The sequence below is a fragment of the Mauremys reevesii genome, linkage group 7, assembly GCF_016161935.1.
Source record: "Mauremys reevesii isolate NIE-2019 linkage group 7, ASM1616193v1, whole genome shotgun sequence".
NCBI lineage: Eukaryota > Metazoa > Chordata > Testudines > Geoemydidae > Mauremys > Mauremys reevesii.
In genome coordinates, this window is record NC_052629.1 from 8,494,075 (window position 1) to 8,518,443 (window position 24,369).

Consider the following 24,369-nt stretch of genomic DNA (forward strand, 5'->3'; position numbering starts at 1 on the left):
TTCGCAGCAGTTTTTCATGGCAGCAGCAATAGGCACAGAGCAATGTATCTGATGCTGTCGGGAGGCCAGGTTTGACTAAGGAAAGAGGCAGAGAGATTTATCTGGGTTACACATGTTCTACATCCCGATGATTTGTTTTTGTATCAGGCAAAGCACACATGTTTCATAAGAGTTGGCAGAAAGATACAAAGAGCTCTTTCCTATATCGAAGCGATTTGTTGCTGTGTAAATGATAAAGCTTTAGAATCTCCCCATCTGTACTAACACACAAAGAGCAGAGATGCAGCCAACATACATAATCAGATGTCATTGTCAGAGAAACAATAATACACAATACCTGTTCTCTTGGCCGCGGTAACTGACACATTGAGCAGGGCAGATATTAGCTTGTCTATATAACTAAATAGACAAGAGGCAGATATATAAACAGCCTTTACAGCTGGAGAGGTTTCTTTCAGAAGACAACCTAGGCTGTTCTTAAAAATCCCACGGCACTTTTTGCAGGAAAAGAGCCATCAACCCTGGTGTCTCAGCCAAACTGCAACTTTAAGCCCTACCATGCAAATGCTCACTACATGGTGTAGTCCCTTTAGAGTCACTGGGAACGACCCACAGCAGAGAGTGGCTGCAGGACAAGAATTAAAAATGACACCCACCCAGAATGGTGGTTGTTGAGCACAACGGCTCAGCAACACAGAGGTCAATGTAGAGCCGCCTTGTAGATTATCCCGTGGGATTAGTTACAGGAAGGGGATGGCTGGGACCTAGACGACTACGCGATTCTTTTTTAAAATCAAGTGATGATGTTGGTGAACGATGCCCACTGCAGTGATTCTGAGCATCTCTCTAGCCACACAACAGTGACAGCTTCCCTGACCACTCTGCTGCTATGTCCCAAGCCTGTTCTGAAGTGCTGGGAAACGATTGATTTCAACGGGAGCAGAGATAGGCCAGCACTGAGCACTTCCGAAAATCCCACCCAAGGTTTCACCCAGGCCCTCCACAAGGGGCCCTTCCACCCAGCTGATTATTCCAATGCCTCTTAATCTGACGTGGACAGGGCCACAGCCTGTCCACGTGACAGCCTTAATAAGGGAGAGCATGAGCACAGTCGTTTTAAAGGAACACAAAGGCTGGGACGGGGCGGCAAGGGAGATTTTTCCATTCTTGGTCACTAGCACAAATCCATGATGGCTCCTCACTGTTGCCATCAGTGGCTGTTTGGTGGTCTACGTGCAGTGAGCGGAGGGTGTCTTCTCGTACTGATGGGCAAGAGCCTACATGGCAAATCGCCCTCCCCATAGGCACCCTTGTTTGCATACTCAGGAAAGGGGACCAAGGATTTTGTGGGCCTGTAGAGGACTGAAGTACCCTCTGACAGGTTTAAAGCACCTCCGAAAGGTGGAGTTGAGAAAGCTGCCCTAGCTCTATGGATATGTAGGTGCTCCACCTCTCTGAAGATCCAGGTCCTAGATGTCCTATATTGGTATCTGTTACCATCATGAAAATTACTCTTCTTTAAATCTTCACCCAGTAGTTTAGGCCCTAAAGGTCCCTTACTGTAATTAATCCAACTGGATACATCTACAAAAGAGCTTTACACGTCCCATTCTATCTCTGATTCTTGTATTCTCCTGAGCTTTTTACACCCACTCTTTGTACTGGTTGGTTATGACACCTGTGACATCTTCAGCTAAGGCCCAGCTGAACTGGAGCAGAGTGCAACCACTTCTCCTCTGTGAACAAAAAGCCAGAACCATTGTGACTGCATTAATATATCTGGTCCTCTTAACACCATCCCATGTGGCACATTCATATTTGAAAATTGCTCAAAAGTCCTTGCTCTCAGCAACAGTGCTGAGTGTAATGTTTACTTGCAGTGTATTATTTAGCCATTAGATGTCTCCCTATGCTGTATGGAGTTCCAGAGAGTGTGTAGTCTCTGGTAAACAAGGGGGAGACAGCTGGAACTCAAGATGTGTGGAAGCCTGTTGATTTGTCTGTAGTTATAGTTTTTCTTCATAGATTCCAAGGCCAGAAGGAACCATTGTGATCATCTAGTCTGACCTCCTGGATAACACAGGCCACAGAACTTCCCCAAAATAATTCCTAGAGCATATTTTAGGTATGTTTCCTTTGAATAAGTGTCTCCTGTTTAGAAAGGACTGTTATATTCTGTATCAGAACAGTGAGCAGTGTGGGATAGGGCCTTCTTCAGGAGTCCCAGAATACACATTTACATGCACAATACTGAGGTGTATCAAGTACAAAGGAAACAAAACAATTCTGATTATCAACAGTGTCCCTGTGCAGTCATGCTAACCCATCACAAGGACAAGCAGCCATTTCATGCAATCTGTGTCCTCATAACATTCCTCACCAAGTGGACACAAACCTGGTCTACCTTGGCTCTTGCATCTCCTAACTATCTGCTTTTTGCCCCTCTACCACAAGCCACTGAAATAAATAAGGGGAGCCATCTTCAGATCCTCCCACCAAGCACAGCCCTCCCCACCCCACAGGTTTTATCTACAGCTGAACAATTGGGTATATTCAATCTATGCCATGCATGGGACATTCTCAAGATCCATGGGCAGTTACCCTAGTTTACTCAGATCTCCCCAATCCTCTGCCTACACTGTTCTTGTCTTACCCTGAATCTGAGAATTCTTACGGTACATCGGCTTAACAATCTGGAATGCTTGCCCTGGAGACAGCCACCCCCACATTAAACAACCCTCTGATAGTCTGAAGCCACCCTTCAGCAGAGAACGAGACCTGCAGCACCCAGCACTGATGGTAAGCTGAGAGCTGGTGCCCTACATAAAAACACTCATCACAGGACTGGGTTTGAAGGAGGAGTCCTTTTCCCTGCAAAGACACACCCACCTTGGGGATAGCCTCGGTCAGGGCATAGCTGGCTTTGTCACTGAGCCACACTTTCTCCTTGGGGGAGAGACCCACACAGATGGCCTGCAGCTCCGTCAGGACAGATTCATACGGCACCACCTGGATTTTAAACTCAGCCTCTAGGGAAGAATCAAGCAGCAGATGTTCCCTCGTGGACGGGTCTGCCAGGCGGTCGCCACTGATAAACAGCCTGCAGAAATGTACAAGCAGAGAGCACGTGGGTGTGACTTGTGCTTCAGCCTGAGGGAAGTGGGGGGGGAGCGGGAAATCACACTGTTCTAATCATATTTAACAGAGAAGGGCTATTATTAAGAATAATATTGTGCACTGATCCAGACCATTTTATCCAAAGATCTTCATGCACTTTGCACCCTGCACTGAAATTCGGTCTCACAATCACCCTGGGAGGTAGTTATCTTCAGTTATACAGAGGGGGCATGTCATCACCAAGGCTACAATTTAGTCATGGAGGTCGCAGAAGTCATGGAATCAGTGACTCCAGCCTGTGGCTCTTGGGAGCTGTGGGGTCCCCTGCCGCCTCTGGTACCCTGCAGTTTCCATCCCCCACAGGTGTCAGGGGACCCCCAAAGATGCAGGCAGCAGGGGTACCCTGCAATCCCCCAGCTGCTACGGGCAGTGGGTGGCCCCACAGCTCCCAGCCGTGGCTGGCGGGGGACCCTGGAGCTTCAACACCCAACCCACAGTGGGGCCTCTGGAACTCCTAGCCACCGCACAGCTGCCCCACTGCAGGTGGGGTGGGGACCCGCAGATCCCCATTTTGTCATAAATATTTTTAGTAAAAGTCAGGGACAGGTCATGGCTTCCGTGAATTTTTCTTTATTGCCCGTGACCTGTCCGTGACTTTTACTAAAAATATCCGTGACAAAATCTTAGCCTTAGTCATCACACAGCTGAGAACAGAACCCCCAGGCCTGTGTTCTACCCACTAGATTACACGCGTTTGGCTAGTACCTTCATGTGCCTCGATTCTTGTATCCTACCGAAGCTTGTTGCACTGAACAAAAAGAGAAGGATCTTTGGCACCCAAAGCCCCCAAATCCCAGAGCACAGCAGCAACTGTTACTTGTGGTTTTGAAGGGAATCTTCAGCTAAGTTAACCCCTCGAAAACCCCACAATGGATAAAGTTCTCCCGCACCTGCCCCACTGCTGATGCCAAGTCATCAGCAGCTCCTTATAGGACCTTTGGCACAAAGATCTCAAAGCATTTAACATGATCCCAATTTTACAGAGGGGCAAATTGAAGCACAGAGAAGGTGAAAGGACTTGTCACACGGTAGCAGACCTGGGAACAGAAGCAAAAGCTCTTGACTCCACCATCACAATGATGAGAGGGGAGCAGGGGGAGATAAATAGATTATCCTGGAATACAAAAATGCTAGGAAGGGACATTAATATGGCCGAGGCACACGCAGTTTAAAAGGACACACACAACGCGAGAGCCAGTCTCTCGGAGGAAACACGCCTGGAATGTCAGTGCAACACTTGGTAACGATAAAGAAGGGGCAAGGTAAGGACCTGATTGTATTGGTTCCTATGACAGCATAAGCAAAAAATACTGGATTGTATTCAACGTCTGAGCCTCGGAGGTTAAACAGCCCTAGGAAAGAAAAGAGAGCCCAGAATCACAGTCTTGTTTCATCATTTAAATTCAACAGTATTAGAGAAGAAAAACAAAACCAAATTCAGTTGGCTCGAAAGCAGGTTCACACAAGGGCTTGAAGCCAGAGTCCAGCTGTTGCAACTCCCCAGAGCTTTACTGGCAGTAATTTGCTTTCTCCACTAGGTGGCACCAAAACTGTGAGTACTAAATGATGCCGGAAAAATCTCTTCAGGCTCTGGCTCAGTAGCTAGACTACAATGGAGATACCAAATGGCAAGGAAGTGACTTTCCCCGTCTCTGCCGGGACAGCAGGTCACCCCTCACTCTCCAGAGAGTGCTCAAGTTTTAGTACTTTGCTCTCACAGAGCCCTGTCAGCCACGGGACCCATGGGGGAAGGGAGGCACAGAGAAGTTAAGGCCAAAACATGACAAAACGGCCTTTGATTGTGGCTGCTCGGCTTCGGACGGCTCAGCCTTGCTTGTCAAACGCGCACGTCGCTCACAACTCAGGGGGATGCCAAGCGGCGCGGCGGGCGCTCGGCCTCTCTGAGCGTCGGGTTTCAGGAGTCAAGCTGAGCCCTCCGAAACCCAGGGACTCGCTCCTGGAAACGTTTGCGTGAAAGCGCGGCTCCCGGTGACGCGGCGAGCCAGCCGGCGGAGGTGGAAGTGTCTGGGGCTGGGTCCACTGGGCCATGCAACATCAGGTAGGACACTCGTGGGTATGTGCATGCTTCCTGGGAAAGCCCCTGCTTCTCCCAAGTTACAAAGACCCATACGGGGCTTCCAGGAAGGGGCTGTAGAAATCTGCCAGCTGAGCAAAATTAGGGTCTCCATGCCGTGGAATGGTGCTGTCCTCCTCTTCAACCCTCCTCCCCAGATGCCCTTTCAGATTTTAATAGAGCAACATCTAGTGGCCAAACATAAGATGAATGGGTTTTTCCATCTATAGTAAAGGAAAGGGGCACCAGATGTACTCCTAGCAATAAACATCTCTCACGATCTCTCACTGTCCTCACCCCTTTGTTCATGGATCACCCCTTGCACTGGTAGGTGTACTTAGACTGTAACCACCTGGGAGCAGGGATCAAGCACTGTTTTACTTGTCTGTAAAGTGGCGCGCACGCCGTGGGGTCTGTACAGATAAGGGCAGAGGGCAGCCATCTCTGCTAACGCAGGTCTCGCCAGAGAAGAGTCCCCTTTGCTGCTATTGGATGCATTGATTTCCTGAAACAGGAAGCTCTGTGCTTCGTTTCACGATTGTAGGAGCGAATACCGAGGACCCTGACTATGCCACGTTGCTGGTGCCAAGTTACTGATTTCCAAACTGAAGCTGGGAATTTGTCAAGATCATTTACGCTCTGGAGCAGGTGATGCAGATTCTACAGCATATGCTAATCATACCCCCAAGCCTGGCCTGCACTCAGATTTCCTGGGACATCTCCTACACAGGCGCAGCCCCACTGGTGCAGCAGCAGGAGTGCTAGTGCACACAGGCCTCTGGTGCGGTCAACAATGGGTCACCTGGACCTACTCTAAGGTTTAGAGCAACCCAGATCATATCTACCTTGAGCCAGAGCAACAGTGCCCTGGGGCCATTCCATGGCCTGACCTCCACCCACCCTGGGAATGCCTACTATGCTGGGGCGGGAGGCCAGAATCACAGGCTTAGAGCTGGCTACATTGGTTTTGCTACTTGGAGACTCTTCTGTGGGTTGTTTAAGCTCCCTTGGCTGCCAGTCCAGTGCAAAGGGGAACGGGTGGGGACTAGGATGAAGTCCATTGCAGTCTCGTGTTGCTACGGGAGTTTGCAGACTGTAGGGGAAAGGAGATCGGGGGACTCCTTTTAATAAGTATGAAAACTAGAACTAGGCTTGCGGAAATCACAAGCACATACACACACATGCTCAGAAATCACAAATGTTGCATCTGAAATGGTGGCGTGTCTATCTGTGTACCCAGAGCCACACACAGTACTGCTTCAGTGATGGGAAGGCTTCACAGCTTAAAACAGCCTCCAGCTTCCCAGTGGGGGTGGGAGGCTGTAAGGGTATTTTTTGCTAGAACATTTTGTCTGTCGGTTCTTTCCTCAAGCTGCCTCGGTTTTATACATCCCCTTCCTTTGCCTTCTCTTTGCCTCTTTCTCAAGTGTGGTGATTTGTTGTATACACTGAGCCTAAATCTGCTCTAGTGCTCTGGATTTACACAGGTGTAAATGAGAGCAAAATCTGGCTCATAGCAAAGAATGGAGACTGCCCCTGACTCTGTCCCAGGTTAATCGACTTATAACAAACCCCTCTGGTGTACCACGTGCCTCTTGGCACTGGGTAGATTTCCCATTTCCCAGCCGTGAGAGAACGTTCCGTCATACTGACAGGCAGATCCGATAACCCACCCAGCCAGGATACTTACAAGATACTTCATCCAGGGCTGTAAGCACAAGCCAAAGGACTTTTCTCTCAACCATTTTCGCACGCAGAGCTGCAATCTTCTCTTTCCAGCCTATCCCTGTGAAATACAATACATTTGCTGACTGTGGATGGGTTTGGTTCTTTAGCTGCAAATGTTATCACCACCTAATTTATTGACTAACAGCAGGGACATAAAGCCATGAAGCCCTAATGCGATGAGACTAGAATTTCCTAGAAGCCAAACACGCAATTTCTGGCTTGTCTTCCTTACTGCTCCTTTATGACATACACCACCAGCTTCAAGCTTTTCCTCCTTTTTCCAGAAACATACATCTGTGTATTTATTATAAACCCATCGCTGCAGTATCTAGGCACAATCAATGCTTATGTCTGGTTTCCAAAACAAAAAGATCATTGAAGAGAATAAACAGAGTCTAATTAGGATCCTTAATTTAATCAAACAGCACATCATGTTGGGCTGCAGTTATTTCTCCTGCCACTTTATAAAGGGAAAGGAAGAGAGAAGAGAGGAGTGAAAATGAATCCACTCAATTCAGGGCCGGATCCCACTAACCTGTGTAACTCAGGTCCAGGGTCATCAGAGGTTTGCAGGGTCGCTGCGGGCGATCCATCCAGATTGCATCGATCAGGTTCTCTTTGACCGGCACGAGAACATGGCCGGCACTTTTCAGTGCTTTAGACATCCTCTTCCACTGATCTGCCAAAGGGGAGAGAGCTAAGAGCACTGGCCACAAATGTCAGAAACACAGGAATTCCCTCTGTGCTAGGGGATGCTGGAAAAGTCTAAGCTTTCTTCTCCACCCCTGCCCCTTCCACTTGGTCTCAAAGATGGGAAGGAGGAGGAGGAGGAGAAGAAGCAGCAGCAGCAGCAACATCCAGATGTAACAAGCCATAGTGACATACCGACAGAGGTATCACAGTCACCAGTGGGAAATGAACCAGAGATCTACAGCACCAAAAGCACAGGCCTCTAATGCTTGAGCTAAAGAAGAACTCTCTTAGCTGTGCAGCAGTAGTAGGCTGTAACATGGAAAGCGAAGGCAGCTCCTCTGCCCATTTGAAACAGCGCGGGGAATTTGGGTAGGCAGAATCTCATCGCCCAACCTGGGAAGCATAAAATAAACTAACCAGCTGGAATAATGAAAGGGTCCACTCCAACTTTCGAGCCCTCTGGGAGCACACTCACTAGCCAGTCCTCCTGAGTCGGCGTATCCTTCAGACCTGGATGTGGAAAAGGGGGAAAAACGTAGTTCCAAGAGCAAAGAAAAAACCATGCAGAAGAGGTTTCACACAGACCCTTAAATTACAGCACCAGCTAACATATAAGTCAAACTCAAATAAATGCAAGTGCCCTGACATATCTTAAAGCAGCAGCCTCTTGTGCAGATGCCGATCCTCCTATTCCTTTTTGATTTTCCTTTTGAAAGGCACTATCCTGATCTTAAATATCAGGGGGGTAGCCATGTTAGTCTGGATCTGAAAAAGCAGCAAAGAATCCTGTGGCATCTTATAGACTAACAAACGTATTGGAGCATGAGCTTTCGTGTTGAATACATGCATCCGACGAAGTGGGTATTCACCCATGAAAGCTCATGCTCCAATACGTTTGTTAGTCTATAAGGTGACACAGAACTCTTTGCCCCTATCCTGATCTTAGTTCATTCACATGCCCTGGCAATCAACTAACCTGAGTGCATAGAGCATCCCCATACCCTGCTATTTAGTTCTCTGTATATTAGTGGAGCAATATTTTGGACGGCCACCCACCCATCTTCATGAGCGTCCAGTTGCTATCCATTTGCTGTGCTGCCTGCAGGAAGTAGCGTCCGTCCGTCCACATGGCTGCTTTTTGCTCGGTTATAATGGCAGTACCTGGCCAGGAAGCAAAAGGGAGAAGTCAGTTTGTGGTTCATCGGAACACAGAGGGGCAGATACAGAGGTATCGGATGCATCACAGTTACATGGACTGCACGAGGTTTGGTTGAAATGTACACAGATGCCGACAGTCCGTATGAAAGCTCAGGTCACAGTTCTAACATCACTTGGGTATTAATGGAGATGCTAATTGTTCCCCACAACTAAGAGGCAAATTCTGGCCAGGCCATTCTAGACCAGGAACTGGGTTTGCTGAACTTGCTTTTAAATCTCCTTAGACTAACTCAGTTTAAACACAGCTCAGACAGTCAGCATGGAGGAGCTACTCATTAGCTTCTCATTACTAGAGAAACAGCCAGAAGCCCCAACTGACACCAGGGCCCCATTGCACCGGGAACTGCACAACAGAGAGTCAGTCCCTGCCCCAAAGAGTTTACAGTCTAAACAAAAAAGACCGAGTGAGAGAAGGGAAGCATTATTATCCCCATTTTACAGTGGGAAACTGAGGCACGCCGGCCCTGGTTCAGCCAGGTGCATAAGCAATGGGAACACACATCAATGGGACTACTCACATGGTTAAGTTAGGCATGTGCTAACCTAACTTGCTGACTCAAGGCTAAAGGGATCTAGTGATTTGCTCAAGGCCACCCAGGGTGTCTGTGGCAGAGCCAAGAATTGAACCCAGATCTCCTGAGCCCCAATCCAGCATCATACCACATGACCTATTTTCTCTCTTACAATGACTGAGGTCTATCTTACTGCAGCACAGCTTGCAAACTCCGGTTCAGCCTCATCTCCCCCGGCCAAACACACGCTGACGCTGTTGGAGCCAGAACCCATTTAAAAACGGAGTTTTCATTCAGCAAACACTGCTTGAGCCCAAGCCTGGGCAAATCCTGCCACGGTCTGACGGTGGAACCACCACCCTTCTGACCGCAGGGTGAGGCGCCAGGCTGAAGAAAGGAAGGCTGGGATGCCGGACTCGTGTTCTAGAACATCGCTGCTCTGCATTTCTGTATAGAGTGTTTGCCACAGGAGGCTCTCAAAGCACTTTACGGAAGTTGACCCACAAAGCCTCACAGCATCCTGTGTGGAAGTCAGTATTTGTTATTAACCCCGATTTCCAGCTGGGAGATGGGAGGCATAGGAAGGCTGAGTGACTCGTCCGCAATTTCACAGCAAGTACACTGCAGAGCCTGGGATAGAAGTCTGCCTTCCCAACTTCCAGTCCTATGCTTCAGCCAAAAGAACATCCCGTGCCTCTGTGAGATAAGCAAACTTTTCCATAAACTCAGCTTCACAGTTCAGTATTTTTTGGCACTAGCTTCATTCTAAAATGATTGAAAGTGGCTGACAAACATTGTTTACCATTAATCCCAGCTCTGTTGGGCAACGTGCAATCTGTTCATAGTGGCCGCACGTTAGACAACATAAAAGCAGGCTGAGAGCACTGCATTAAACAGTTAACAGGATTTTGCTTTATGGGAGGCTTGTTCAGGGGTCAATCTTTTGTGAAAGCCCATTACTGCATCAGTCTTACATAATTTTCAGCTGGCAGCCAACATGTAATTTTGCAGATGCTGATGTGGGAAGGGAACAGTCCAAACATTTTGGTTAGGTTTTCGTCATCCAGCATACATGTTGTGAATCAGACCACTCCTTTTCAGGGGAAATATGGGTTCAGACAACAAAAGAGATTCTGGTAATGTACCTGCAGAGCCATCAAATCCGGAGATGAATGCCCGTCTGCAATCACAGGGCGCGATGTACTCACTCTGGAATACAGAAGACGCAGCTAATTATTTACATCAGCAACAACAAAAGCAGCTGATGATAAGTACATTGAAAAGCTCCATTTCTCTTGAAAGACACTGTCAAGAGAAACAAACAAGTTACCAGATTGGGCTCTGCTCCTCTGGAAGTCCTAACAAGTGTTTAAAAATTGTTCCTTTGGGACATTTAAGTATCTGTGATTACTTTGTAGCTATATCTGCCTGTTTTTTTAAACCTCCGGAACTTTTCTCCCACCAACTTCTGTAAACAGTGAAGTGTTGCAGTTTGCTGATATTTATTTCACACTCAACCTCCCATTTGGCAACAAACAGATCCTGCCTTTGAAGCTGCAAAGTGAGAAGAAGAGAACACACAAGCATTCCTTGATCTTGGAAACTAAAGTATACGGGCCATTAAATCTTTAAATGCCACTATATTTATTTATGTCCTCCAACTGGAGTTTACAAGAAGCCCTTTTAGAATTTTTCCTCTACAACAAAGCCATTAAAAAGGAGAAAGTCAAGGTTGTTAGGCCATAAAACTTTTAAGCCTTTAGGAGATTTGTAATTAGGTACCAAGTCTTTTACTTCTACTTTACCTGTTCAAATCCAGCCCAGGTGAGAAGTAACCAGAAGTTATTGGTTACCATTGGATGAGTGCTTACTGCCCTATGTGAAACAAGTGGGAGGGGGAAGGAAGAGAGATGGGTAACTTCTGTCAAGATCAAAGTGTCCACATCATAAAACCATCTTAATTGGCACCTTTGTTGTCAGTCTCAGCAAAAACCCTAAATAACTAAATAGGCTGGGGACACAAACTCCCAACATCCACAATCTGTTGCCAAAATGGAAGAAGAAAAATTGTTAGCCAAGGTGTTCCTGTGTTTTGAAATGGCCAACACACCCTGTTCTGGGATCTTGTTCAACCACGATCGGAGGTCAGGATTGCTAAACTTGCCTCTAATTATCAGCACAATTCAGCAAATCAACTGAATCCTGGCCAGCCTTAAAAGCCTTGGTTCAACAGAGTACCAGGCAAATGATCCAAGACAAAAGTCTGCAAATCAGCATGGGATTATTCCCTGCCTCCTTGATGCTGCTGCAGCACCGAATAGCCATGAACAAATCAGAAACACTGAAGGGTCACAGCCAAATTAAATCTCATGGGCCCGATCCTCTATTGTGTCTAGCTTCCAGAGCGTGCAGCAGAATGGACGGCGATCACTGAGCTGCTTGGCGCTCCTTTAATCTCTGCTTGGAATCTGTTTCAAACATTAGTTATTAAATATAAAAGATTTTTTTTAAATCTGGATCTATTCATATGAGCAGCTCCAAAACCACCTACGTGATTTGGGAGCATAAGTCCCATTGACTTGCAATGCTCTTAAGTCACGGACACTTCTGAAGATCCCACCCATAGTTTATTTACTTTTCTCTTCCCGCTGTCTCAGCTGAGGAAAGAGGTCAGTCTGTTTCACTTACATGGGCAGGTATTATCTTGTTAATTTCACTTTCTGGGTCTTACGCACTAACATAATACTGAAATGTCTGGGTGACAAACACAAAAAAAAATTATTTTATTTTATTTTTTTAACAGGGGGAGATTTAATGGCTTTATAAAAAATAACAGTGATTTTTCTAACACTCCTCCTCTCATGGGAATATTTCTATTGGTCTTAGCTTTGGTAAAACCGTATTAAAAAAAAATAAGAACCTTAATTTGAGGAAAAAATCTTCCCTGACAGTGTCCCATACAGGGAAACATGCAGGAAACATTTAAAGGGGGAGAGAGGGGTGGGTTGAAACTAAGCAAAGGGATAGACGGGCTTTAAAGTACAATTAGTGGCTTGGAGCTGCATGGAAAGGAAGACGACTTAAGCAAAAGTCCTTTGTAGCTATCTATCTATATAGGTTCTTACAGAGCCGCATCACCACCGTATCTGAGCAGCAGTTCATCTCCTGTTCCATACAGCAATCCCTACTGTGCTAAGATTACCCAGTGTTTTGTGATAATCATACCTGTGCTAAAATTAGCACTGTGCACCTATGAATGCTGCACAGAGCGTGAGCCACTGCACGGTCACAACAACCCATCTAATTGGAGCTTCTCTTGCAACTGGACTGGATTTCATCCCAGCTCAGACCCTAACGCGGCTCCCCACCACACCTGCTGGGCTGCGGTCCAAACCTGTGGAATTTTAGGGCCCCATCCTGCAAGCCCTCCGTCACGTGAGCCTTCTTTGCTTAACTTCTTTGACGTTAATGGTGTTACTCATCTGAGTAAACGTTTGCAAGGTCGGGCCCTTAAACACTCAAATCTATTGTGTTGAGTGCATTCGGCAGCACTGCAGGTACATTCCAGCCGTAACGTACAGCAGCAATTAGGTAGGTAGCCCATTGATTTTACAGGGGTGACCTTGATCCTCTGAGCATTTCAAACAAACCCTGCCACTGACTTGGCAGGTGCATCAAGAGCCCCAGCAGTAATAATACCTGCACTGGTCAGAGCTGGAACAGGTCAGGTGGATGCTGTGTAAAATTCCTCTCCTCCATTGCTCCACAATTCTGCCCATTCATCAGTCCTAGACAACCACACCTCATGCTGTTCCAGTCTGGAGCAGAGAGTGGTGATCCAGCCAATCCAAATGTGAGGGTATGAGCTGGGCAGATATTTACTAGCTGTGAGAGACCCGTCTGAAGCGATCACACCTCACTGCACTACCTTGTTCACAAGAGGCCCTTCCATTCCCACTGACCTCCTACCACTGGTTTAGAGATACAAGTCAGGCTCAGTGTATAATACACTGTAGGAAATCAATGTACGTAGTGCAGCCAGTATTCAGCACCGGCTAAAGCAGACATCAATCCAGGGTATTGGCAGTCTCTGGAAAGGATATAAATTGGATTCCGAGATTCTAGGAAAAGATGGTTCTGTTTAAGAGCTCTGCAATGTGATGCTTTTGTGAAACAGGCAAATCTCATTCTGGGATGTATTAACAGGAGTATCGTATGTAAAACACAGGAGGTAACTGTGCTCTATTCGGCTCTGGTGAGGCCTCGGCTGGAGTACTGTGTCCAGTTTTGGGCACCACACTTTAAGAAAGAGGTGAGCAAACTGGAGACAGTCCAAAAGAGCAATAAATGTTAAAACAGGTTTGGAAAACATGACTTAAAAGGAAAGAACTGAAAGAGCTGGGCAAGTTTAGTCTAGAGAAGAGAAAGCTGAAGGGAGATCGGATAACAGTCTTCAAATACGTAGAAGATTCTTATAAAGAGGACGGTGATCAGTTGTTCACCAAGTCCACAGCAGGCAGGACAAGAAATAATCAGTTTAGTTTGCTGCAAAGGAGATTTAGGTTCAATATTAGAAAAATCCTTCCTAACTGTAAGAATAGTTAAGCGCTGGAACAGGTACCTAGGGAGGTTGTGGGATCCCTGGAGTTGGAAGATTTTAAGAACAGGTTAGACAAACACGTGTCAGAGGTGGTCTAGGGGGACCAGTGCAGGTGGATGGACTAGATGACCTCTTGAGGTTCCTTCCAGCCCTCTGTTTATATGCTTCTGTGCTTTTATGTCTATGGAACTGAAAGGACAAGTAAACCTGGAGAGCTAGGGGATCTGATTAGGTCTATAATACAGTGGGGAAAAAAATATTTTAGCCTTAGTACGGAACCTGACATTAAAAGCACTGCAGGGATCTTAGAGCTTACATAGACAAGTTGCTGCAACCTACTGAGAGCCCTCAATTCACACCACAGCCCAGGAGAGGTAGGGCACTCAGCATGTCACAGCATCAGGGCCCTAAAATGTCAGCAAAATGCAGGTACTTTGAGCAACCAAGAAATGGAATAAAATCCCCCCGTCTCAGGCCTTGTCCGCATTACTGATTTGCTTCTATTTCAGTCGCTGGTGGTGCTGCGCAAGTGCGAGTCCCGAATGTAGAAAAGCAAAGCTAGTATTTGCATGGATGCTGTGAACCCCTGCTTGACTCAGGCTGTTGGAAACTGCAGCTTCGGGTGGTTTACCTGGTCTGCACTGCGGGTTTGTACTGGTGAAGCTCACCAATGGCTGAAATTGAGGCAATTCCCCACTGCAGACAAGACCTTGCAGAGGCAACCCACCATGACACATGCGAGTCATGAAGCTGTATAATTAGCTGTTTTCATTAATCAATTCCATTCAGACTGTTTAGTTCTGTGTAGAAACCTGATGAACTTGCCCAGCAGGAAGCAGGGATGCAGGGTTGTTTGCATTACTGCATTCACTGTAGCAAAGACCAAAAGAGAAGAAAAAAAAAATCAGGAATCCTGCAGGTCACATTCCTTAACTCACGTGACCACAGTTCCAGAGTAGCAAAATGTAACTGGAGTTACAGAGAGAGAGGTAGCTTCAGGCACAAAAGGCGAGAACTGTAGCAGCTGCAGGGGAGCCCCTCACCCATTGCACAGAACTGAGGAGCTGATCTATTTAAAGGGAAACGTATGACACACGTATTCCCGGGGCACAGCCATGTTCACCACTGCCTTGCACCTTGTGTCATCACGTGCGCCTGTGCAAAAAGGGTGTGAAACACTGATGCGGCAGCATTTCACACCCACTTTGCACAGGGGTAAATTCTAACCCCAGGTGTGGGAAGGTGAGAGAGGTCTACCTCTGAAAATGGCTGAGGGAAGAAGATCCCCTCCGCCCCCAAGGAACTCTGATGTTCTCTAAACAGAGCTTGGATGAAGACTGAGGACACCGCATGTACACATTTATACAGGCAAGAGGGGGTTCAACATTTTAAAGTTGCCCTGGGCTAAACAACTACAGCAGATCAAGACAATCTTAATATTCTGGAGAGAGCCAAGTATCCCCACAACCATGACAATTAAACACCCAAGCAGCGGGCCCCACGGTCACCGTCTCTGGCTGACGCAGAGAGGAGTAACTCTGGGCACACAGGGACCCCAGGTCTGCAGATGGGAGGGGACCTGGGCCTCTGCAGCCTCTACTGCCCCAGAAGCCCCTCCATGTGAGAGCTGCAGGTTAGGGCTTCTAGCTCTAGAAAACATACTACAAGGGCCAGGATGGGAGCAGCCATTTCTTTGGTACGCTCCCCTCTGTAGGCCATGGGCTTCCCTGGAGAAAGCAGACCCAGCAAAGTTGACTTCCTACAGAAAAATAAACACTGACCATCAGAAAAAAGACTCTAGAAACTCCATCTACAGCTCCCCTTTGCATCATTCCCCGGCTCACCAAAGCTTTTATATTGGAATTATTGAAACAAGCCAACCAAAAAGTAACCGTGGCCATCTACGGACTTTTAGTTTTCCTCTAGAAGGAAACATCCTTAATACTGAAATCTCTACCTGGTGTGCATCTCCGGATGGCACGATATAGGCTTGGATGGGCTCTGCGACGTACCTGGAGCTCTTCATCACCTGTCGCAGCTGCCTGAGCAGCTCTGTAGTAATCTTGGGACTCATATTCCTACCTGTAATACAAATTAAGCACACTGTCTTAGTACTTCTGCACCAGCCCCTGTGGATTGTAAGGGCCGGATCCATTTCCCATTGAACTCAGTGGCAAAACTTTGGTGTCAACAGGGCAAGGATCAGGCCCCATAATTCCGGTTTCCAGCTTCTTGTTTTCCTTGTTGTCTCCCATTTTGGTTCTTTGGCCAATGTTAAGGCTGAGAGATGAGGCTTAATCCTTTAGGGTCAGATCTTGAAAACACTTGTGCAAATGTTTTCTCACATCACTAAGTTACTCGTGTGTAATTGTGTGATACACTAGCCTAGCATGTATAAGCTGCACTCCTAGGAGCTGGCACCAGCCTCTGTATACCTTCTCCTTTAGCTCTGGTGGTAGAGTTCGGCAGTTCTGATGTCAAAGTTTCCAGGTTCAATTCCCATCGTGGGTCGTGGTGTCTGCATGCAGCCATGGCTTGTTCCATATGCAGGAATGAGCCCTTAGTTCTTACCTCACCCTGCTGTGCACAGACATTGTAGTTTATATTCTGCAGGAGCACTGACTGCCCTGAGTTGCTCTGTCCATTTGCTGCACCCATATGAATCACTTAAGGGTGCAGTTTTCTGGCTTGAGTTGCAGCGCAGTGGTGATAGTCACTGCTTGTATGGCATTGGACCGTGAAGGAAATCCTGTCTAGTCTTTCCTTAACCAGAGCATAGTGGCTGCTATACAGGGTCTCAAATGGGGATAGCAGGACAAGAGAGGGGCAAAGGGGGAGGTGGGATGGAGACAATATCTTGACAGTCCCAGCCAGAAAGTAGATGAGGGTACAGACCATTAAATATAAAAAGGTTATCCACCAAGGCACTCGCGCTGGTGCGTTATTTACCCTCACATTCTAGTTCGTGCTGCCCTAGTAAAGGACATTTTAAAAAGATTTATCATCCAAAAAACTAATAGCTCAGGACTTTTTATACCGGGGCACCCATCCTTTCTGGCACAGACGACCCCATTGCCAACTCGTCATGAGCGTTTGTCATGCAGTGAATCCCCCCGTTTTATTGTGTTAGCAAAAATAAACACAGCTCAGGCAGAAGTTACAGGCTTGAGGCAGAAATTAGTGGGTGAGGTTCTCTGGCCTGTGTTAGGCAAAAGGTGAGACCAGATGATCATAAGGGTCCTTTCTGGCCTTGAAATCTGTGGGCAGGTCTACACTACAGACGTGCATCGGTGCCGCTGTAGCGCTTCTGGTGAAGAGCTCTCCCGTCAGCTTAATAAGTCCACCTCCGCGAGAGGCGGTAGTTATGTGGGCAGGAGGTAGGGTCGCCAACTTTCTAATCACAGAAAACTAAACACCCTTGCCCTGCCCCACCTCTGCCTCAAGGCCTCGCTCCCCGCTCACTCCACCCCACCCCCCGTTGCTCGCTCTCCCGCACTCTCACTCACTCGCTCATTTTCACCAGGCTGGGGCAGGGGGCTGGGGTATAATCGGGGGTGTGGGCTCTGGGGTGGGACCAAGGATGAGGAGTTTGGGGTGTGGGAGGGGGCTCCGGGGTGCGGCAGGGGGTTGGGCGAGGGCTCCGGCTGGGAGTGCAGGCTCTGGGGTGGGGCCAGGGATGAGGGTTTTGGAGTGTGTGGTGGGGAATGGGCTCCGGCTGGGGATACGGGCTCTGGGGTGGGGCCAAGGATGAGGGGTTTGGGGTGTGGGAGGGGGCTCCGGGGTGGGGCAGGGGGTTGGGAGAGGGAGAGGGCTCCGTCTGGGAATGCAGACTGTGGGGTGGGGGCAGGGATGAGGGGTTTGGGGTGTGGGAGGGGACTCAGGGCTGGGGTAGGAGGTTGGGGCGCAGTGGCGGGAGGGGTGTGGGCTCCGGGAGGGAGTTTGGGTACAGGAGAGGCCTCAGGGCTGGGGCAGGGGGTTCGGAGGGGGTGAGACCAGCACTTACCTCAGGTGGCTCCTGGGATGCAGCGATATGTCCCTCTGGCTCAGGGGCGGCCAGGTGGCTCTGCATGCTGCCCCCGCCCACAGGCACCACCTCCTCAATTCCCATTGGCCATGGTTCCCAACCAATGGGAGCTGCAGAGCCAGCGCTCGGGCAGGGGCAGCGCGCTGAACCCCCATGACCGTCCCCGAACCGAAGGGATATGTTACTGCTTCCCAGGAGCTGCACGGAGCCAGGTAGGGACTCCCCTACCATCCCAGCTGCACTGCCAACCAGAATTTTAACGGGCTAATCAGCAGCACTGACCAGAGCCGCTAGGGTACCTTTTCGACCGGGTGTTCGTGTCGAAAACCAGACAACGGCAACCCTAGTGGAAGAAGCTCTCCCAACGACATAACTCTGTCTACACGGGGCAGGGGGGTTAAGGTTGGTATAACTACATGGCTTTGGGATGTGGATTTTTCACTGAGCGACGTAGTTATACCGAAGTAAGTGGGTAGTGTAGATGTGAGCTATGAAACGGACACAGCCATAGAATTCTGCATAAGTCATTTCTGTCTCTAACTTCAGTTAGTTCATACATTGCATCTCCCTAGGGCCAGTGCAGGTAGTGTCATGCAGTGAAACCCTGCTTGAAAATAATGGCACACGAGAGATGGGTCTTAGTTAGTCACATTTTTGTCTCCCCAATCTATTTTTAAAAGTCCCAAACACTTATTATTTTAATGTACAATTTCTACTGCAGTAGCATTTAGAAACCCCAGCTGAGTTCAGGGCCCCAGGCTTGTCACTGCACAAACACATAAGAGGGGACAGTTCCTGCTCTGAAGAGCTTACAAGCTACATAGAAAGACAGGGGAAAAAAGGGTGAGAGAAATGAAATAGTAGGGTCTCCATTTTACAGAGAGAACTGAGATTAAGCGATTTGCCAAAGGTCACACAGGAAGTCTGTGGCTGAGTCAGGACTTGACCCACGATCTTCTGAGCACACTCCAACACCTTAATCACATGATCATCCTTCCTCTCCTAACCAATGGGAACAAGCCACACGTGGTGCTTATGAGCTGTTCTTCTGCCTGTCTGCAGCAGGGCACAGTATTTTTATTCTACAAATATATTTTGGAAGGAAAAAAGAGAAAACAAATCCCAAATGCTAATACATACCCTGGGTGAAATCCTGGCCCCAACAAAGCCAATGGCAAAAATCCTATTGACTGTCAATGGGGCCAGGATTTCACCCTCTAGCTATTTCCACAGCAAGCTTCCAAGGCTATATACTGTTTGTACACGATGGTGTACAGTGTCTTATTCTGATCACTCTTTTCTGTCCCATGTAATGAGCTGATCGTTTCCCTTCACTGATGATAGATGCCCACAAGAAGACAGAAACAATCTGATGGTCGGTTAGAAAAAGAAAGGAAACCCTTCCCTTAACTCTTAAAGACACAGTTCCCTTTCTAGGCATGTGCTTTGTCCCCACAAGCCTGAAATAGAAACTGATGTGATACACTGATTACAGAAGCAAAGAACGAGGGTTTGATTAACTGCTAATGAATCCTGCAAGTGACAAGCAAAAGATTCTGAAGAAGGCAGGAAAGACTGTCCCCAAGCACAACCCTAATAAAAAGTCTGCAGGGCAATATTAGAAACTCAGCTCTATTAGCAGTGAAACCCATATGAAGGATGCCATCAGTAACTCCTGCTTTCTAAGTAACCATGTTAAAGTATCCCCAAGGTTTCCAGTAGAATTCTTTTCATTGTTTCCTTGGAGGGTCATTTAACCTGGTCACTCTGTATTTTTAAGAGCATAGCTGACCTTTCCCCTCAGCAGTAAATATAATCATGTGTTAAGTTAAAATCACTTCTCTGTAATTATTTACTCACTCAGTGATTAAAACCAAGAGGCACTGAAATTAAAGTAATTGTCCCACTAGTGAAAGATGCAACCAAATCCTCTACACCTTGACGTTTCAAAGCCGTCAAATAACCATAGCCACATTACCTGCTCTCTGTAGCTTTCCCCTCCAGTCCTGATTCCTCTAGCCTTTGATGGAACAAATACCAGCTGGCCCTTTGCTCTCCCGTAACAAGCTCAGCTGTGCCTGAGAAAGCAAAGGGCAAATATTAATGGTCTACCAGACTTTGGCCACAATAAACTTTCTTATCCCACAATGCACAGCTTTGAAAGCACGAATGTTACAGTACAGGAAACTTCCACCTAAGATTCTAGACCAGAGATGCTCAGACTGTGGTTCATGCACACTGGTGGTCTGCTTAGCACTTGATGGTGGTCCATGGACAGATGGAAGCTGAGAAGATGCATCCTCTTTAGATCCATCTTCTATTATACTGCAAGAAAAACAGCTAAAAATACATTAAGACTGGGATTTTCAAAGGAGTTTAGTGAAACAAAGACACCTAACACCCACTGAATTTCAGTCTCAGCTTCAACACTTTTTTCATACTCCTTTCCCATGTAAGTAACTGCTGCAGTTATTACTTAGATGTTATGTGATTGTGAGGAAGGAAGGAAGTTCACATCCGTGAGACATGAGCTCTATTAAGATGGTCTCGACCCTATGAAAAGTATGACATACCCTGTGCTAGCTATCTCTCTTATACTTCTCTTGTGTTAATCTGTTGATGGATACACTGTATACTGCTGGTGCAGCATGTAATGTCAGTGACCCCACAGATAATGTATTCAGTCATCAAGCTATAATAATTTAATCCTCTGCATTCATATATAGCTTTACACATTCAAAGCATTGTATAGACATTAAGCTTCACAGCAAGGCCATGAGGTAGATTAGTGTTCCCTTCCCCATTTTGCAGTGGAGAAACTGAGGCAGAGTTGCAGTAACATCAGTAGGGCCAGCCAGCGAGTCAGTTGCAGTCAGGACTAGCTCTCAGGACTTCCTAGTGCCCAATACACTGTGCATTCTTCTAATTTAAATCATCAAATAGACTCACATCTCTTTTATCAAAATGCTAAGCCTATATCTCTAATCCATGTTCAGCAGTAGATTTCTGCTTTATTAAGCCTGCTCTTGTTTAGAATGTGTGTGTAAACATGCACTGACGGCTTAAACATCAAAGCAAGTTTCTGTGCAGAAAAATGGCAGATCAGGTGCTTGTCTTCTATGGAAGGTTATATCATACAGCTTTATTTTGGAAATAACTCATTTTGGATGAAAAGAACAAAGAAAAATGGGACAAATCGTATTTTCCTGTCATAAAAGATTTTAGTCTATCATCATCCTTGGTCAAGTCATCTATAGACTTTTCCTATCTTGACAGAATGGGCTTAACTGACAGCACCAGGAAACCATTCATAAAATGAAAGACAGTACCCAATGGCTCTACTGTGCAGAGATAATTTATCCTACCACATTAAGCAGGTAATGTTTGGATTGCAATCTTGCATGTCTAGCCCCAATATGTGGGTCATGTAATAAATCTAATATTATTGAAGATTTGTTTTTAATTTCTATTCAGCAACTCTGATTTATCAAGTATTTTCTGTGTGCAAGACAAAATGTAACAGTATCTGTTTGCACAAATGCACATGATACAGCTGGAAGGTCTGTTGCTATGACTCCGATCCTGTAGACATTTTGTGGAAGCTCAACTTTAAACATGCAAGTAATTTAATTGAAGTCAATGACTTCTCACAGGCTTAACGTTGAGCCCATTAGTAAAGGTTTGTAGAAGCAGAAGATAAGTTCTCATGTGACTACAGGATAGCACATAGGTTAGAGGTGGGTCTAAATTTTCAAAATTGATGTGATTTTGGGATGCCTTACAGGGGCCAGATATTGAGAAAGTACTGACCACCAACCCTCTGAAAATCAGGCTTCTTTAAACCATCTCAAGCACGGGCACTGAAACTTGGGGTGCATCACTTCCCTCCACCCAGACTTGAAATAATAATAACAACCAAATGCCAGGCTTTCAAGCACCCCCTCTATAAAAATTGTTCCAGACCCCCCCACCCCCCGATTTCAAGTTGTGCACCCAAAGATTTAGGCACCCCAAAAATCACTTTGAAAAATCACTTTCAAAAATCATTTTGAAAATGTACACCACACGACTCACCTTTTATAGGCCAATGCATCTGAAATTAAAAACAAATGACAGACCGCTCTTACCAGTTTAAAAACCATGTATGTTTTTTTTTTCTGAGTAGCCATATTATGTTAATGAATAGCTGTGAGTAGCTGGGACATGGAAGAGGGTTGATTATACCATGTTGATAAATCATGGTATAATCTGTGTGTTATGAAAAAAATGAAATGCACACAAAATATTGACATTCAGATTCCAAGGCAGACGCTGGCTAAAAATAGTAATTCTGGGACTATTACCATTGTCACTTCAAATGGTGTATTTATTCCATGCCCTAGATATTCTGTCTTTTTGTTCTGTGTACAGCCCTGCTCCATGACTGGGGCTTCTAGGCATTATGCCAATACAAATATTAATTATTATTACTATTATTATTTATTTATTTACTAATTCACACCACATTCATCTCCATGATAGCTGAGCCTCCGGGATAGTGTTTGTCATAATCTAAATGAAAGGCTTCTACTCTTCCACGGGGCAGGACATACATGGGATCTGCATTGACTATAGCCCTTTAGAGAAAATCGATATCTAGCACTAAGCTTACAAAATATATGCATCAGTGATGTGTGATTATTGGGGCCAGATTGCCCGACTATGCCTAACATTTGCTTTCATACCGATATGCACATGTGATGTCTATAACTTTGGTATTAAAAGGGGCTATATATTAATAAAATGTAGCAATCTCTTTTAGAAGACAAAAATCTAATATCCCTTCTCTGTTCTATAGAACGTTGCTAAACCCAAAAAAAGAGCTAGATCTGAAACTAACAAAGTTATCAGTAACCTGTTACAACACCTCCCCCACACACAAACCCTATACACGGAGACATATTCCAGACTTCCCAATGCACAGCATCTGCTTTCTTAAGCCATACAGGATCCCATACATAAAGACTTCATGCTTCAGCTCCTCTTTCCTGTTACTCAGTGTCTGGGCAAATGAGCCTGAAATGCTGCAGTCTGAAGTAGGCTCGGTTTGGGTACGACACACAGAAGCTGGATTTATCTAGCCAGCTGTGCAAACATGAAAAGCCGAACGCACCCCACAGGGCAGCACCCCTGGGGCTTTTTGCACACATCTCCCTGCACTGGATCTTTCTTTGTCCCCCTGTTTAGCACCATCAGGTTCTCCCCCCTCCCCCCTGCAGCCCCATTAGTGACGGAGCTCCCCCTCTTGTGCACCTGGCGAAGGGCTTCGAAAGAGGCCCTGTCTCCTGCGTGCAAAGGATGCCGCTGGGCTCTGCACCCCTCAATTGCCTCACCTGGGATTGTCACTGCTTCCTGGAGGCTGCCATGCAAAATTGACGTCCCAGGCCACGTGGGCAGCCCAGGCTGAAGCAAGGGGTGGAGCTAGCGTCTTCCATGACATCACCAGAGCCTCTGCAGCTTCTTCCAGCTGCTGACATCAGTAGCAGGCAGGCTCCCATTCATTTCCTCCATTAAAGATTCAGGCAGGAGCCAGGCAGAGGGGCTGGGATAGTTGCAGCTCTCTGTCTCTTTCCAGCAGCAGTATTTTGAAATCCTCTGCAAATTGTGTCTCCTCAAAGGGTGGGACTGTTAATAAAGCAGGAGAAAAGGAGGGAGCTGTTACATTTTTCACTTGTGCCTTTAAAAAAAAAAAAAAGTATAGCTTTGGGGGCTGAGATTTATTTGTGCCGCTATGCAACTGGGAGAGGGAAAACCCAGGCGGAGATAAAAAAGCAGCAGGGCTGTTCCAAAGAGACCTGTTGATGATTTAGTGCCAGCAGCCATCCATATTGTCACTTTAAATTATTTTCATGCTTGCAGCTAGTCCTGGATGGAGAGAAATAGTGGCTGTGAGTTAATCTGGGGTCCCAGCCCCGACCCCCCCCCCCCCGCTCAAATCCAAGAATACCATGAAAATTAATGTTTAGTGAAGATGCCCAGTTCTGCCAAACGTAGTGTTACAGCAATCCACAGGAAAATTGCTATTAGCAATGGTTGCAGGGGTGGATTAAGGTCAAAGCAGTCACCGTCATTTGGGGGCTATTAGAAAGACTGGCCGCCCATCCTCCCTGGAAACCCTTCTTTCTACCCCTTGTCTCCTGCTATCTCTTCAGCTTCCTTCCCCCACGCAGCTTCTATCCTCCCTGTGCCTTGAATTTCTCTTGTGCCCTTGTGCCTACATACTGTGGATTCTTGGAGCCTGAATGCCCTGTGCTCACTGAACTGCAGTGTTCTGGATGAAGGATTGGGAACTGGGTTTCTAATT

General features: G+C 46.7%; 1 protein-coding gene across 4 annotated transcripts in view; it reads right to left on the reverse strand.

The window, feature by feature from the left end:
- Positions 1–23,469, reverse strand: part of XPNPEP1 (X-prolyl aminopeptidase 1) — a 44,061-nt gene extending 20,592 nt beyond the window's left edge. For 2 of the 4 annotated variants that reach the window (XM_039481976.1, XM_039481974.1), the window contains exons 1-10: positions 23,399–23,469; positions 20,005–20,104; positions 15,960–16,084; positions 10,548–10,611; positions 8,729–8,833; positions 8,090–8,182; positions 7,515–7,658; positions 6,942–7,037; positions 4,448–4,529; positions 2,890–3,100 (exon numbers count right to left, since the gene is read on the reverse strand). In XM_039481976.1, coding sequence (XP_039337910.1) covers positions 2,890–3,100; positions 4,448–4,529; positions 6,942–7,037; positions 7,515–7,658; positions 8,090–8,182; positions 8,729–8,833; positions 10,548–10,611; positions 15,960–16,076 — 912 coding nt within the window. In that variant the 5' untranslated portion in view covers positions 16,077–16,084; positions 20,005–20,104; positions 23,399–23,469. The other 2 variants (XM_039481975.1, XM_039481977.1) reach the window with 2 other exon arrangements.
- Between the last annotated feature and the right edge of the window lie 900 nt (positions 23,470–24,369).